Raw genomic sequence first — 17,975 nt, forward strand, 5'->3', positions numbered from 1 at the left:
CAGCTGTAATTGCTGCAAAAGGTGGCTCTACAAAGTATTGACTTTGGGGGGGTGAATAGTTATGCACGATCAAGTTTTCAGTTTTTTTGTCTTATTTCTTGTTTGTTTCACAATAAAAAATGTTTTGCATCTTCAAAGTGGTAGGCATGTTGTGTAAATCAAATGATACAAACCCCCCAAAAAATCCATTTTAATTCCAGGTTGTAAGGCAACAAAATAGGAAAAATGCCAAGGGGGATGAATACTTTTGCAAGCCACTGTATACCATGTAGAGCAAATGTGTCTCTGATAAGGAATCACATCAGCTCTTGTCATTGCATTTCTACCTGCAACATTCCTAGTTTGTTGCTGAAACATGGCCCAGGTGGTAGTGTTGCTTCTGATAGAAACATACCCAGAACGTGGTGGCCATATTCTCAGAATATGGTAAATGTATTTAATTACAGTAGCATGTCTGTACTTTCTTACATTTGCCATTTAAACAATGATGATGCCAGCTATACCAAAACAATATACAACACAGAGTTCCATCTCCAAGTTTTCATGTGGAAATATAGACAATTGCAACAGAATACTTGGGACCAGTGTTGGGGGTCAAATATTACTTACAGTAATATATTACAGTAATTACTTTTATCAGTAACAGAGTAATATAACACGTTACTGTCTTCAAATATTGTAACATGCGGCAGGCTAACTTGTTTCCAATAGGCTATCGTAAAGCCGAAAATCAAAGAAAGATGGCAGCTGTGTTGTTACCCCACTTAACCTTTTAGTTGTGGAAATACTCCCATTATTTTGAATTAATTGGGGAGAAAGAGAACATTTTAGTCAAATGCAAACTCTGCAAAGGCAGCATTGATCTTTTCGTCCAGAAACACCACATCAAGCATGAAAAAGCATCTGGAGGTCATGCACAAAGGCACAAAGCTGGTAGCCAATGTTCCAGAAATGCGTGAAAGAGGAGAAATCTATGCACATGATGGTAACAAAGATGTCCAAGTGTTCTAACAAAATGTCCATCTAAACAATCAAAATGTCTGATAAATGCAATTCAAAATGGCAATAATTACATTAACATACAGTATATTTGTACGAATGTGAGAGTAAGGTAACTCCCCTAGCGGGTCGTGAACCTAGGCCACCAGCACCAATGACAAAAGCCCTAACCACGATCCCAATAAGGTGTATCTCTGGGCTGTGTGCTTATTTGGCCATTATAGTTAAGCCCTGTCCAGAAGAAACCCTAACCCCTCCTCCCTAGGCACTTATGTAGATGAAACAACTTGATAAGTGTAAGCAATAGGGTGAATGCACTTTGAAGTAAAGCTCAGCTCTGTTAAAAGCACGCTCAAGAAAATAATTTATTGATCATAGTGATTCAGGAGTATCATTAAAACAGGTTAATATGCTCCACCAACATTAGACAGCTATACAGAAAGCCCTTCAATTGCTGCAATAAGTCAATAAAATCAATGCTGAAAGAATAGTTATATTACGTGATACCTGACACGGCCATGGTAGTATAGTTGGAAGTTTTGAGTACTATGACCAAAGAGGTTGTGAGTTCAAATCCCAGGTGTGGATATGTGTAATGATAATTACTGTATAAATTAACATGCACACTGTAATCATATGTGTCAGTTATGTATGTTGAAAACTACTGCATGTTAAAAGCACTGTGTGTGAGTTTCCCTGAACTTGCCAACATAAAAAGAGCTTCAAATAAATCAGTGATTGGCTCAGCAGAAGTAATAAGACATGATGCATAATGAATTTTATTGGGACACGTAAATGTTCTTGCAACGTTCCCATGAAACGTGTCTGGAACATTAATATCTTATGTTCTGAGAACATGGCAACCATGTTCTGTGTATGTGTGGTGGGACGTTGATGGAATATTTTCCTAAACCTCAGAAAACTGGACACATTAATGTTTTTGCAAATTTCCCATGAAACGTGTCTTGAACATTAATATCTTATGTTCTGAGAACATGGCAACCATGTTCTGTGTATGTGTGGTGGGACGTTGATGGAATATTCTCCTGAGTTCTGAGAACATGGTAACCAAGTTCTATTTGACATTAAGGTAATGGTCTCTTGGAAACATTCCTTGCACATCACGAGAACAGTCCAATAAAGACGTTAGTTAATGACCTAATGAGGCTCTTAAGGGAATGTTCTCGAAAGTTGTGGGAATGTTTGTTGTTAGCTGGGTTAGCAGCATAATATCTAAATCACAAACTTCTCAAATAGCTTTAAATCAATTAATCTCCAAGTGCATTAAACTGGTGTTGGATAATGCATATCTAATACAACCACTTACCCCAGGATCCACAGTCAGTCAATTTATAGCTCTGCTCACCCTCTCAGAACTATTTAGAGCCATTTCAGTGCAGACGAGGATTTACAACTCAATTCACAGGACCAGAGGGTAACTGTATCACTACAGAGAGAGAGACGGAGAGACAGAGAGAGGGAGGGAGGGAGAGGGGAGATGGAGAGAGAGTGGAGGCAGAGGGTTGGGGAAAGTGACAGAGACTGAGGGAGAGAAAGACAATTAGAACCAACCAAATTATGAGAAAACAAAAAGATAATTACTTGACACATTGGAAAGAATTAACCAAAAAATTAAACAAACAAGAACACTATTTGGCCCTAAACAGAGAATACACAGTGGCATAATACCTGACCACTGTGACTGACCCAAAATGAAGGAGGGGGGGGGGTGTACCTCTCCTTCCTTGTGAACTGAATGCAACACCACTGTACACATCCAATAATAATGTTATGTTGGACCACCTGGAGTGCTGTACACAGCAACACATATAACTTGTAATGTTTTGATGTCTCAGAGGATTGTTGTTTTGGGTGTGGTAGTAAAGTGTTCGACATACACTCAGGGTCCACAATTGTGCTGTTAACACTTTATATTTATGCTGAGGGGAAACTCAGGTTGTGTCTCAAATGGCACTCTATTCCCTATGTAGTGCGCTACTTTTGACCAGAGGGCCTGGTCAAAAGGAGTGCACTACATAGGGAATAGGGTGCCATTTGGATGCAGGCATTTGGATGCAGGCATTTTAAGCATCCGTGTTGTTGGCATGCTACATTCCCCTGAACAAGGAAATGGGTGTGGAGAGATAAAAAGAGATGATGTTGTGCTGATGAGAGGATATGTACATCCATAAATGCTGCTTATTACTACTCTAACTGAGTTCGTACATAGTGGCATTTTGATAAGTGCTTAGAGTGGGGGCATGTGTCGGGTCTACTGTGTAGGAGGATGTGTGTGTATGTGTGTTCTCTCATTGTGTGTGTGACTAGTGTGTACACTACAGTGTGTGTATGTGTGTGCCTGTGCACATGTGTTATGTGTGTGCCTGTGTGTGTGTGTGTGTGTGTGTGTGAGCCAACACCAACCTCATGATTTGTCAAGGACAGTGGAGTTCCCCATTTATGCCACATTAGCCTCCCCCATCCTCCCCCACTCCCCCCTCTTCTCCCCCTCTTCTCCCCCCTCCCCCCCTTCCCCTAAACCACTCTCAACCCCAGGCTTTGTCTTCATTAGGCCACCCTGACAAGCTCCCTACGCTGCTCAGAGAGGCACATAACTGTCCACTACTAACACCACAAGACCCTGTGCTAACTACCAATCACTATCTGCTGTCTCCTGTCTGCTCTCTCAGTCTGTACCACAGGGCAGAGGCAAGGTATACAGTCTGCCAGATGGGGATAGATTGATAAGATGTCTCATAAATGTTATTTATACAGTGAGGGAAAAAAGTATTTGATCCCCTGCTGATTTTGTACGTTTGCCCGCTGACAAAGACATGATCAGTCTATAATTTTAATGGTAGGTTTATTTCAACAGTGAGAGACAGAATAACAACAAAAAAATCCAGAAAAACGCATGTCAAAAATGTTATAAATTGATTTGCATTTTAATGAGGTAAATAAGTATTTTACCCCTCTGCAAAACATCACTTAGTACTTGGTGGCAAAACCCTTGTTGGCAATCACAGAGGTCAGACATTTCTTGTAGTTGGCCACCAGGTTTGCACACATCTCAGGAGGGATTTTGTCCCACTCCTCTTTGCAGATCTTCTCCAAGTCATTAAGGTTTCGAGGCTGACATTTGGCAACTCGAACCTTCAGCTCCCTCCACAGATTTTCTATGGGATTATGGTCTGGAGACTGGCTAGGCCACTCCAGGACCTTAATGTGCTTCTTCTTGAGCCACTCCTTTGTTGCCTTGGCCGTGTGTTTTGGGTCATTGTCATGCTGGAATACCCATCCACGATCCATTTTCAATGCCCTGGCTGAGGGAAGGAGGTTCTCACCCAAGATGTGACGGTACATGGCCCCGTCCATCGTCCCTTTGATGCGGTGAAGTTGTCCTGTCCCCTTAGCAGAAAAACACCCCCAAAGCATAATGTTTCCACCTCCATGTTTGACGGTGGGGACGGTGTTCTTGGGGTCATAGGCAGCATTCCTCCTCCTCCAAACACGGCGAGTTGAGTTGATGCCAAAGAGCTCGATTTTGATCTCATCTGACCACAACACTTTCACCCAGTTCTCCTCTGAATCATTCAGGTGTTCATTGGCAAACTTCAGACGGCCCTGTATATGTGCTTTGTTGAGCAGGGGGACCTTGCGGGCGCTGCAGGATTTCAGTCCTTCACAGCGTAGTGTGTTACCTATTGTTTTCTTGGTGACTATGGTCCCAGCTGCCTTGAGATCATTGACAAGATCCTCCCGTGTAGTTCTGGGCTGATTCCTCACCGTTCTCATGATCATTGCAACTCAACGAGGTGAGATCTTGCATGGAGCCCCAGGCCGAGGGAGATTGACAGTTATTTTGTGTTTCTTCCATTTGCGAATAATCGCACCAACTGTTGTCACCTTCTCACCAAGCTGCTTGGTGATGGTCTTGTAGCCCATTCCAGCCTTGTGTAGGTCTACAATCTTGTCCCTGACATCCTTGGAGAGCTCTTTGGTCTTGGCCATGGTGGAGAGTTTGGAATCTGATTGTTTGATTGCTTCTGTGGACAGGTGTCTTTTATACAGGTAACAAACTGAGATTAGGAGCACTCCCTTTAAGAGTGTGCTCCTAATCTCAGTTCGTTACCTGTATAAAAGACACCTGGGAGCCAGAAAACTTTCTGATTGAGAGGGCGTCAAATACTTATTTCCCTCATTAAAATGCAAATCAATTAATAACATTTTTTACATGCGTTTTTCTGGACTTTTTTGTTGTTATTCTGTCTCTCACTGTTCAAATAAACCCATCATTTAAATGATAGACTGATCATTTCTTTGTCAGTGGGCAAACGTACAAAATCAACAGGGGATCAAATACTTTTTTCCCTCACTGTACATAGCTCTGCTCTGGTTAGCTCCTACTTCTATCGTAGCCACTTAGGAGTCATTTGACCACTTATAATGCTGAAAGGTGGGTTTATGTACTCTTCTTTCCTCTCTTTATCTTGCACCTCCATTGTAACCATTAAGAGATTATGTATACGGTATTAACCACTTATGTTGGAGAACAAGATGTTATGAGTCACACTGCAGCCGTACAGGACCAGGTCTAGAGAAAACCAGCCTCTTCCCACAGCTGCTACAAGCTAGATAAGAAAAAAACGAGTTTAGTCAAAAACATGAGAAGCTTTTTTTGTTTCTTGTTAGCCATTTTAATTCAAAACAATCACAGTAGGGTACTTAATTGTTACCCAGAAAGCAGCAGTATAGAGCTCCCAAAGGCCAGAGTTCCATACTTATTAACATATAATACACTATCTACCAGAGTTCAGTTAATAAGATATAGGTGGGAGAAGGGGAAAGCAACAGAATACAGGCATGGGTCTTGGTACGGGGCAAAGGTGAGCAGTAGCTACAGGATACCACATGAAAGGAGAGGTGCTTTATACACAGTATAACTATAGTAGACCCAGTAGAAGGGTGATAGACACTGGGAGATCACAAAGGAGTGTTGTTAAGGGGTGCATGATGATGATCCCACAGTAGCACCACAAGAATAAAAGCCAGAACAAGAGTACAGTAGTTAGTATTCATGTCCATTCATGTCCTTGTAACAGCATCATGGAATTCTGATCTTATCTCATTGGACTATCTCATCCATTATTAAGGAAGTGGCGGACGGCCTGCTCCGTTCTCCTCCCCTCTCCTCCCCTCTCTCCCCTTTCTATTCCCCAGGTGGTTCTCACTGGCTCTCTAATCCAACCAGCCAACCACACGTGACTGGCTTTCAGCAGAGCATGCAGTGCCAGGGTTTGGAATGCAGAGTAGTAAATGTAGATATACAGGGCAGGAAGGAGCGAGGGAGGGAGGGGAGAGACAGAGAGAGAGGGGGAGAGAGGGAGGAGAGGGAAGGAGGAAGGGAGGGAATATAGGGAAAGAGAAAGGTAGAGAGAGAAAGAGAGAGAGGGAGAGGAGAGGGAGGATTATAGGGAGCAGCCAGGAAAGCAGCAGCGATGTGAAAAAGTGGATGCTTGTTTATTAATTTCCTCATTATATTTTATTCATGTGTGATTTGTGTATGACCTGGGGACCGCTGCCTGCCCCACTTCCACAGACCACTCACTGCTTTGGCATATATGTAGTATCCTGCCATGCAGAAGCCTTGAGATAGCAGAAACGTATTCACACATTGAGCATTCCTCTTTCATCTTATCATGCAGATGAGGATTATCTGATATTACAATGTTAATCAGTGGATTTACTGGGATGAGATTGTCCTCATAAATTGTGTACCGCACAGATCTGAAGCTGTGTGACGAAATGTATTATTATACACACTGTAATATATGCCAATAACCTGTTGTGTTGTTACATGGTTAGGCCAACAGAGGGCAATGTTGTTCCAGAGAGGAGTCATGGGTGTGTCTCAATAGTCTCTAGTGGCTTCCTTTACTCGTCTCCTCTCCTTTATCCGCTGATCTGACAACCAGAAACGAGGGTGAAATCAATAATGGATGCCTACTAGGAATTTGCTTTCACCTGTCTAGTTGATTCACATCAGGGTATATGAAAGTAAGAAGACAAGGACAGCAGAATAGACAAGAGGGGACCATTTTAGACCATTGACACACATCCCTTTAGGCTTTCCCACTAATGTTACAAGACAGTGGAATAGCGCCAAGTATTCAGTGGAGCTGCATGTGGTTGTTTAGTTAGAGGACGAACTGGAGGTTCTGTGGTACATAGAGGTACAGTATATGAGATAATTTACAGTAGGACTGGAGGTGTCGTACAGAGAGGTATAGTAGGTGATTTACAGTAGGACTGGTGTCGTACAGCGAGGTATAGAAGGTCATTTACAGTAGGACTGGAGGTGTCGTACAGAGAGGTATAGTAGGTGATTTACAGTAGGACTGGTGTTGTACAGAGAGGTATAGGAGGTCATTTACAGTAGGACTAGAGGTGTCGTACAGAGAGATATAGGAGGTCATTTACAGTAGGACTGAAGGTGTCGTACAGAGAGGTATAGGAGGTGATTTACAGTAGGACTGGTGTCGTACAGAGAGGTATAGGAGGTTATTTACAGTAGGACTGGAGGTGTCGTACAGAGAGGTATAGGAGGTTATTTACAGTAGGACTGGAGGTGTTGTACAGAGAGGTATAGGAGGTGATTTACAGTAGGACTGGTGTCGTACAGAGAGGTATAGGAGGTCATTTACAGTAGGACTGGAGGTGTCGTACAGAGAGATATAGGAGGTCATTTACAGTAGGACTGGAGGTGTCGTACAGAGAGGTATAGGAGGTCATTTACAGTAGGACTGGAGGTGTCGTACAGAGAGGTATAGGAGATGATTTACAGTAGGACTGTTGTGGTACAGAGAGGTATAGAGAGGTATATGACTCCTTAATAGGAGGTAATGTATCTGATACAGCAGCTCACTTGACATGCTCTGTTAATCACTCCCTTGGCTACATTGATTGCAGCTACTCTACATAGAAAACAATTAGCAAGCTATCCAAGTGAGAGACACACAGCAGGTTCATTTAGGGAGAGCCAGAGCAATATTCACTGAGTGTACAAAACATTATGAACATTATGCTATTTCCATGACATAGGTGAATCCTGGTGAAAGCTATGATCGCTTATTTGTTATTTATTTGTTATTTTTTATTTTTATATTTGATCGCTTATTGATGTCACTTGTTAAATCCACTTCAATCAGTGTAGATGAAGGGGAGGAGACAGGTTAAATAAGGATTTTTAAGCCTTGAGACAATTGAGACATGGATTGTGTATGTGTGGGTGAATGGGACAAAAGGTTTAAGTGCCTTTTAACGGGGTATGGTAGTAGGTGCAAGGCGCACTGGTTTGTGTCAAGAACTGCAACGCTGCTGGGATTTTCACGCTCAACAGTTTCTTGTTTGTTTCAAGAATGGTCCACCACCCAAAGGACATCCAGCCAACTTGACACAACTGTGACACCTTGTAGAGTCCATGCCCCGACGAATTGAGGATGTTGGGGGTGGGTACAAAACAGTATTAGGAAGGTGTTCTTAATGTTTTGTACACTCAGAGTAGATTAACTAAGTTTGGCAAGGCTAGTTAAAGATTTAGAATGGGTTCGGTTGGAATCAAAAGCTTCAACACAATAATGTCCTAATTAGGCTAATTAGAAAGAGAGAGAGAGAGATTTGTAGTTTATTTCACTTTTGTTTAATATCTATTTCATTTGCTTTGGCAATGTAAACATACAGTGGGGAAAAAAGTATTTGATCCCCTGCTGATTTTGTACGTTTGCCCACTGACAAAGACATGATCAGTCTATAATTTTAATGGTAGGTTTATTTGAACAGTGAGAGACAGAATAACAACAAAAAAATGCATGTAAAAAATGCATGTCAAAAATGTTATAAATTGATTTGCATTTTAATGAGGGAAATAAGTATTTGACCCCTCTGCAAAACATGACTTGGTGGCAAAACCCTTGTTGGCAATCACAGAGGTCAGACGTTTCTTGTAGTTGGCCACCAGGTTTGCACACATCTCAGGAGGGATTTTGTCCCGCTCCTCTTTGCAGATCTTCTTCAAGTCATTAAGGTTTCGAGCCTGACGTTTGGCAACTCGAACCTTCAGCTCCCTCCACAGATTTTCTATGGGACTAAGGTCTGGAGACTGCCTAGGCCACTCCAGGACCTTAATGTGCTTCTTCTTGAGCCACTCCTTTGTTGCCTTGGCCGTATGTTTTGGGTCATTGTCATGCTGGAATACCCATCCACAACCCATTTTCAAAGCCCTGGCTGAGGGAAGGAGGTTCTCACCCAAGATTTGACGGTACATGGCCCTGTCCATCGTCCTTTTGATGCAGTGAAGTTGTCCTGTCCCCTTAGCAGAAAAACACCCCCAAAGCATAATGTTTTCACCTCCATGTCTGACGGTGGGGATGGTGTTCTTGGGGTCATAGGCAGCATTCCTCCTCCTCCAAACACGGCGAGTTGAGTTGATGCCAAAGAGCTCGATTTTGGTCTCATCTGACTACAACACTTTCACCCAGTTCTCCTCTGAATCATTCAGATGTTCATTGGCAAACTTCAGACGGGCCTGTATATGTGCTTTCTTGAGCAGGGGAACCTTGCGGGCGCTGCAGGATTTCAGTCCTTCACGGCGTAGTGTGTTACCAATTGTTTTCTTGGTGACTATGGTCCCAGCTGCCTTGAGATCATTGACAAGATCCTCCTGTGTAGTTCTGGGCTGATTCCTCACTGTTCTCATGATCATTGCAACTCAACGAGGTGAGATCTTGCATGGAGCCCCAGGCCGAGGGAGATTGACAGCTATTTTGTGTTTCTTCCATTTGCGAATAATCGCACCAACTGTTGTCACCTTCTCACCAAGCTGCTTGGCGATGGTCTTGTAGCCCATTCCAGCCTTGGAGAGCTCTTTGGTCTTGGCCATGGTGGAGAGTTTGGAATCTGATTGATTGATAGCTTTTGTGGACAGGTGTCTTTTATACAGGTAACAAGCTGAGATTAGGAGCACTCCCTTTAAGAGTGTGCTCCTAATCTCAGTTTGTTACCTGTATAAAAGACACCTGAGAAATCTTTCTGATTGAGAAGGGGTCAAATAGTTATTTCCCTCATTAAAATGCAAATCAATTTATAACATTTTTGACATGCGTTTTTCTGGATTTCTTTGTTGTTATTCTGTCTCTCACTGTTCAAATAAACCTACCATTAAAATTATAGACTGATAATTTCTTTGTGAGTGGCCAAACGTACAAAATCAGCAGGGGATCAAATACTTTTTTTCCCTCACTGTATGTTTCCCATGCCAATAAAGCCCTTTAAATTGAAATTGAATTGAAATTGAAATTGAGAGAGAGAGAGAGAGATAGAGAGAGAGAGAGAGAGAGAGAGAGAGAGAGAGAGAGAGAGAGAGAGAGAGAGAGAGAGAGAGAGAGAGAGAGAGAGGACAGGTTTCAACCATCTTGACTGACTGCTTACAAATTCCAGAGCTATGGTGACTGAAAACTAGCCATTATATCACCCACAGAATAACAGATTTCACTCACAACCCTTGTTCATGGGTTAAATTGATCCCTATGACCTATGAGAGTTGTTGATGGGTTGAGCTGACATATTTTATACTCTAGTGGATATAACTTAGAAATGTCTGTCTATTGTTTAGAAATATATATTTATACATATAATTATACTGTACTCTTATGAGTATAATTATATACTTATAACTACAGTATACTTAAATGTAAACAATTTAGAATAAATTCCTATTTGCCGGATGTTGCCTGGCTTCTAATCTGTATGATTGTCATAAGATATTTTGTCTAAAACATTGTTTGGGGCGACACTGTGAAGTTAAACAACTATTAGTAATATCAGTGAGCATGATAAGATGATTATGCTGGGAGACGGATCCCTTCCCTGGAGGAAAACAAGCAGACACAAACAAGTAGCATATGTTCATTTTATTACTGTGAATATATCAAGAGCTCTGTATGGTTGTTAATAGGAATCAGTACTAAAGAGCTTTCATCTACATGTTGTTGACCCATTTTATTACACCACATGGTCTGGCTTTTTCATAGGTGGAGATGGAGGAACTCACTTTAGATTTCTCTGTAATTATTATTTTATTATATAATTTTTCATTAATTGCCCACCACCATCCCCCACGTTCGGGGGACTAAACTATTCTTTATTTTTACAAATATAAAAAAATGTTTTACAAGAAGACGTCTCTTTTTTTGAGGGTCTTTCTTTCCTTACAAATAACCATCCCACAATAGGGAAGTGGGACCTTAAGGTTCATGGTCCACCAGCTTACCCTCCACACCTCCCCAAGAACTCCCAACCCCTTCAGCCCACTACCCATACATAGTGTGGTAGACACACAAAGCAAACACCCTAACAAAAAAACACACCCACACACAAAAAAAACTATTACCCTAACAAACTACAAAAGGACATAAACAGAAAATACATACAGAAAAACAACAACATTAAATACATTAACTCAACATAAAAAAACATTAAATAGAATTGCCATATGACTGGTGATCAGGAATATGTTTAACTTGCAACATTTCCTTTGTCTATGATCCCTCTTGACAAATTATTTGGTCCCATTTGATGCCATTTGTCAATCCTTCTAGTTTATACTAGTGTTTGACAGTTATTTTGAAAGAATCCAATAGCATATATATTTTTTTCTGCATTTTAAAAATGAAAACTTTCCCCAGCAGAATTAAAACATTGTATATAGTGTTGCATCTGTCCCTTAAGTCTCCCAATATAACTGTTTGTGGAAAGATAACAAAACAGGGAGTAACCATTATTGTACCTTTGCCAAAATATTAGCCACTATGGGGACAATACCAGAAAATATGTAACAAATCCTCCACTTCTCTGTAAATTCAAATATATAATGGTGAGATGTTCTCTGTGATTAAGATTTAGATACTATTGAGTTGTCCTAGTCTGGAAGTTGGAAGGTATCTTTCATGATAATTAAACCAGTTAAATCAACCAGCTTCAACACTCACCCTCATGGGCCAGCATTCAATCCGATCACAAGTTGTAGACAATGTGGCTTTTAAAGGCAACTTCCAATTGAGCCGACATACGCAGCGTTTGTGATCTCTGCAAACACGGGAACATTGCATTTAAAAGCTGCAGGTAACACTTTATTTGGATAGTTGGTTTGTAGATGTTCAATAACTGTCAACACCATTTCAAGTAACCCTAACGCAAACCTTATCTTAACCCTTAACATTTTTACATTTTTAGTAGACGCTCTTATCCAGAGCGACTTACATTATCTTTTTATTTTATTTTCCATACTGCCCCCCCGTGGGAATCGAACCCACAAACCTGGCGTGCTCTACCAACTGAGCTACATCCCTGCCGGCCATTCTCTCCCCTACCCTGGACGACTTGTGCGCCGCCCCATGGGTCTCCCGGTCGCGGCCGGCTACGACAGAGCCTGGATTCGAACCAGGATCTCTAGCCTTAGACCACTGCGCCACTCGGGAGTTAGTTATCAACATATAGTTTGTTGATAGTATGACCATCTGTAGATCATCTATATGGGACTATCCAAATAAAGTGTGACCAAGCTATATTGTCTACAACCTGATTGAATCCCGGCCCTGATGTCAATACTCCATTGTTTGTAAACAATATATTTGCCAACAAACAATGCTCAGCTTCAAAATAAGTTTCTGATCTCATGAACTGTCAGTCCTTGGTCCATCTATGAATTTGAGAGTGGTTACATTTCTCCAGGCCATCCCTCAGCTTTGGCAAACCAAGTGGCGGGGCTATTGTTGGCAGAAAATTGAATTAAGGCTGGGATTCAATAAGCACGCTCTAGTCGACAATGTGGCTTTTAAAGGCAATGTTACCCGCGTTCACGGAGTTCGCATTCAAGGTAAGCGCTACAGATGTCGGCTCAATTGGAAATTACCTTTAAATGTCAAGCGCACTATAGCGAGGTTTCAGATTGAATCCCGGCCTTACTATTGTGCCCTGTAACCTTAATGTACCCTAATTCAGTCTGTATGACTGACAGCGGAGATGATCAATGCTTGACTGTTATCGTCATGAATCCCGCAGTCAAAGAATGGATAGAGTTTCTCAGTGAAGTTGCAGCCAGTGAAAGAGAAGATATGAGCCCTGGTCTCCACATTATAGAAGGACACCTGACCCTCCTCATAATCCACAAACACCCCCATCTTCTGGGGCTTTTTCAAGGTGAGGGTTACAGAAGGAGAGGTGTTGGCCGCATGGGTAATAGAGATAGTATCCATAAACATATTCTTCTGTCCCACTGTCCAGAATCCACCCTCAGGGGTCAGTGGAAGCCCTAAATCTAATCTACTCCCTAAGTATTGCCTCTCGATGGACCTATTGATGGACTCTCTGGCCACTCCTAACTCCCAGCAAATCCTCCCCTCCATCTGCACCTCATAGTAAAATCTCCCTGAGGAGAAGCCCTCCTTTCCCAGAATACAGCGACTAACAAACCTCTTTGGGTTTTCAGGGCGAACGTTCCATGTCTGTCCAACACTCACTTGTTTCCTGTCCGCAGACAGGCCAAGAAAGGGATTTGCTGTATCAGGGTCCAGAGTCACATCCACTGCATACTGCTTCATACTCTTCAGATTGTCAGGAATCTTCAGCTTGTCAGGAAACTTCAGATTGTCAGGAAACTTCTCCATTGCTTTATTGCATTTTTCCATAAGCTCAGAAAATGCTTTCCTCGTCTTCTCCTCCAGCTCTGACACAGAGTTCCTCAAAACTCTCCTCACATTCACCAGCTCAGTGTGAATACTGATATCAGACCAGTTCTTGGCATTTGGAGGGGTACATAGGGATGGGGAGCTCTGGAGGAGGTGAAGGTGGTCCTCAGTATGTGAGAGCTGCTTCAGCTCAGTGCTTCTCCTCAGTAGCTCATTGATTTCCTGCTCCAGCTCTTTAATGAACCCTTCAGCCCGCTTCTCTGCTGCTTTCTGCTTCTCCTCAACCACCTCAATGAGCTCAGCCTGGCTTCTCTCAATGAAGTGCACCAGATCAGTGAAGACCTGCATGCTGTCCGCTATCTCTCTCTCTGCGTCTCTCTTGCTGAGCTCTACTGAATGTTTGATCTCCCAACCCTTTTGCATTCGCTCCTGGATCATCTGCTGTACTTGTGCCTCCGTCTTTCCCAGCTGAGCCTTCCTCTCTCCACACTCTTCCTCTAGATGGACGATGTGGTGAGTCTTGTGGTCTGTCTCAATGCAGAACTGACAAACACATGTCTGGTCAGTTCTACAGAACAGCTCAAGAAGTGTGTTGTGTTTCTTACACATGATTCTGTCTTCCAGGTTCTCCATGTTGGCGTCACAGACCCCTTTTCCAGCCTCAAGAAGGGATTCATCTCTGTCTCTCGTCCTCTTAAAATGATCTGCAACATCTCTAAGTGTCGTGTTGGTCTTTAGCTCTGGTCTTATGTAGAAATTATGCTTACACATTGGACACTGGCACAGGCCAGTGCTATCCCAGTATCCACTAATACAGGCCTTGCAAAAGTTGTGTCCACATGGAGTGGAGACTGGCTCAATGAACACATCCCGACAGATGGAGCACTGGAACTGATCTTCAGACATGAGAATGCTGGAGGATGCCATTTCTGTAACACAATACAAATTATAAGAATAATTCCTGGAATGAGTCAGCATTATACAGTAATTCATTTTCTGAATACTATGTATTGATTTTTGGTAGTGATACCAAAACAATATTGATTCACAGTTTCAACATTTTCCATACATTTATATTTTATCCAGAGGAGGAAGAGTTAAGAAAAGATTGTACTGTACTTTACCTATCCCGCTTTTTCATTTGAAAGTTTGGAGAAGTAGTGACTAATAAATTGATGCTAAACCATCTGGATAATATGTTTGTAACGCTATCTATATGTTATCAGGATTTTGATCAAAAGTGAAACAGGTAAAAAAAAAGGAACTGCAGAGATTATGACATCATTCTGCACCTTTAATACATCTCTCTCTCTCTCTCTCTCTCTCTCTCTACTCACCTGAGTGTTTATTCCTTGTTGACTTGACGAAAGTTAGACTTTGATATCTGAGTTGTTATTTCTTGCAAAGATTAGAAGAGAGTTTGTTACTGTGTGTGATTTCCTTCTCCCAAGATAACTTTCATTTCAGCATAGTGACATAAGCCCTCAACTCCTCCCTGCTTCGCCGCTCTTAAAGGGACAGAGCTGAAATTTTACTCAGTTGTCTAAAGTCCCATCATCATCATCATCCTCACCTCCATCTTCACAGCCTTTATCATCACCGCCCTCCTCACCTTCATCATCCTCATCAAACCCTACACTGTTAATATGAAGTGCTTTGTAACACCAAAACTGATGGCAAAAGAGCTGCCACGAAGGCAAAGGATACAAAATACATCATTATTGTGTATTAAAACACATAATCTTTAGATGTTTTGAAACATGACACAGTGTGTTGTAAAATCCCTTCATCAAGTGTTGTGCAACACCTTGCCAGGGACTGGGATCACTACCGGAAAAGGTTGAAAACACTGGGGAGCCAGGCCCATCCAATCAGAATGTGTTTTTCCCCCAAAAGGGCTTTATTACAGACATAAATACTCCTCAATTTCATCAGCTGTCCGGATGGCTGGTCTCAGACGTTTCCGCAGGTGAAGAAGCCGGATGTGGAGGTCCTGGGCTAGCGTGGTTACACGTGGTCTGCGTTTGTGAGGCCAGTTGGACGTACTGCCAAATTCTCTAAAACGACATTATGGTAGAGAAATGAACATTCAAGACTCTGGCAACAGCTCTGGTGGACATTCCTACAAGTCAGCATGCCAATTGCACGCTCCCTCAACTTGAGACATCTGTGGCATTGTGTTGTGTGACAAAACTGCACATTTTAAAGTGGCCTTTCATTGTCCCCAGCACAAGGTGCACCTCTGTAATGATCATGCTATTTAATCAGCTTCTTGAAATGCCACACTTGTCAGGTGGATGGATTATGTTGGCAAAGGAGAAATGTTCATTAATAGGGATTTCAGCAAATTTGTGCACAAAATATGAGAGAAATACGTTTTTTGTGCATATGGGACATTTCTGGGATCTTTTATTTCTGCTCATGAAACATGGGACCAACACTTTACATGTCACATTTATATTTTTGTTCAGTATAGATACCTTCTCTTTTGGTGTCGTTTCCTCTCTCTAAAGAGTCTAAACACAATTATGGTGTTTCACACATCCTGTCTAGTGCAGAATTATATAACTTCTTCTGGAGTATTTTCATCGATTTATGTAATTTATCATTTGCCAGCTCAAACCACTTCAGGAGGCATTGTTAATCACAGTACTCAATCCACTAACAGTAACTGGAGGTTTTACAGCAAGCATTACAGGATACTGCATTTACCTCTACCGTTAAAAGTAAACCATTTCGGGAATGGTTGTCTCATCATTGAATGTCATTTTGCCTGACGGTTTTGATATCTGTTCATCATGATCCATTACACCTCATGGCACAACAAGCTTAATACTAATATAGAAATATACTTTCTTCAAACATTCATACAACATTGTGGAATTGCCCACCATCCCCTAAACACAGAGCCACGTAGAAAGATAGGAAGAGCAAGGAGATTAAAACCAGACTTCTAAATAGTTCAATCAAAACATTTGCTCTATCTTTGGTTATCCTCATATAAAATATACTTACATTTTGAAAACATATTAAATTTGATTTTTTCTTACATTTTTAGTATGTACATGTTGGTTGTTTTTTAAAGTCACATTTCAATTCACCCCAGAATAATGTTTTACTCTGTGGTTGTGTGGTTGAATGTGTAAAATGCCATTGAAATTCCCCAGAAGTTGGGGGTCCAATTCCCGCTTCCGCCTGTCCCACTTTCACTACTTCTCTGTGTCCTCCTGTTTCTAATCTGTCTAAAAAAAACAATGAAAGTGGAATTCCACCCAAAAAAATTCTTTGCCATTTGATTGCATGAGAGACAGTGTTTTGATGCTGCCTTTTACATGCACTGAAAACCCGCAAAAGTGTTTTCACAACACCCTTTTAAAAACATCAATATTCAGATTGAAGAACCACTTTGGGTGTTTCAGAGTACTTCTATTCTGTTTTAAAACACTCTGTGTATCATAACACTTACACTGGGTTTACATTCAAACACCCTCCAAACACCAGATATCAGGTTAGATGCACTACTTTAAATGGTTTCATTACACAATCATTGTGTTTTGAGTCTTTCTATTTTTACATTGTATTGCATCTTCCTACTATCCCTCAATAGGTGTGTGTTTCAGCTATAGCTGGCTACTGAGCCTGTCTCTCTCGCAGTGCTCTGAGTGTTTAGAGCCTGTCTCTCTCTCAGTGCTCTGAGTGTTTAGGGCCTGTCTCTCTCTCAGTGCTCTGAGTGTTTAGGGCCTGTCTCTCTCTCAGTGCTCTGAGTGTTTAGGGCCTGTCTCTCTCTCAGTGCTCTGAGTGTTTAGAGCCTGTCTCTCTCTCAGTGCTCTGAGTGTTTAGGGCCTGTCTCTCTCTCAGTGCTCTGAGTGTTTAGAGCCTGTCTCTCTCTCAGTGCTCTGAGTGTTTAGAGCCTGTCTCTCTCTCAGTGCTCTGAGTGTTTAGAGCCTGTCTCTCTCTCAGTGCTCTGAGTGTTTAGAGCCTGTCTCTCTCTCAGTGCTCTGAGTGTTTAGAGCCTGTCTCTCTCTCAGTGCTCTGAGTGTTTAGAGCCTGTCTCTCTCTCAGTGCTCTGAGTGTTTAGAGCCTGTCTCTCTCTCAGTGCTCTGAGTGTTTAGAGCCTGTCTCTCTCTCAGTGCTCTGAGTGTTTAGAGCCTGTCTCTCTCTCAGTGCTCTGAGTGTTTAGCCTCTCTCTCTCTCTCTCTCTCTCTCTCTCTTGCTTTCTCTCTCTCTCAGAGT

General features: G+C 41.9%; 1 protein-coding gene across 1 annotated transcript; it reads right to left on the reverse strand.

The window, feature by feature from the left end:
- Positions 1-13,052: 13,052 nt before the first annotated feature.
- Positions 13,053-14,375, reverse strand: LOC121547018 (E3 ubiquitin-protein ligase TRIM39-like). The gene has a single exon (XM_041858123.2). The coding sequence runs from the start codon at positions 14,373-14,375 to the stop codon at positions 13,053-13,055; it is 1,323 nt and encodes a 440-aa protein (XP_041714057.2).
- Positions 14,376-17,975: the final 3,600 nt, after the last annotated feature.

Source organism: Coregonus clupeaformis, chromosome 31 (assembly GCF_020615455.1).
Source record: "Coregonus clupeaformis isolate EN_2021a chromosome 31, ASM2061545v1, whole genome shotgun sequence".
NCBI lineage: Eukaryota > Metazoa > Chordata > Actinopteri > Salmoniformes > Salmonidae > Coregonus > Coregonus clupeaformis.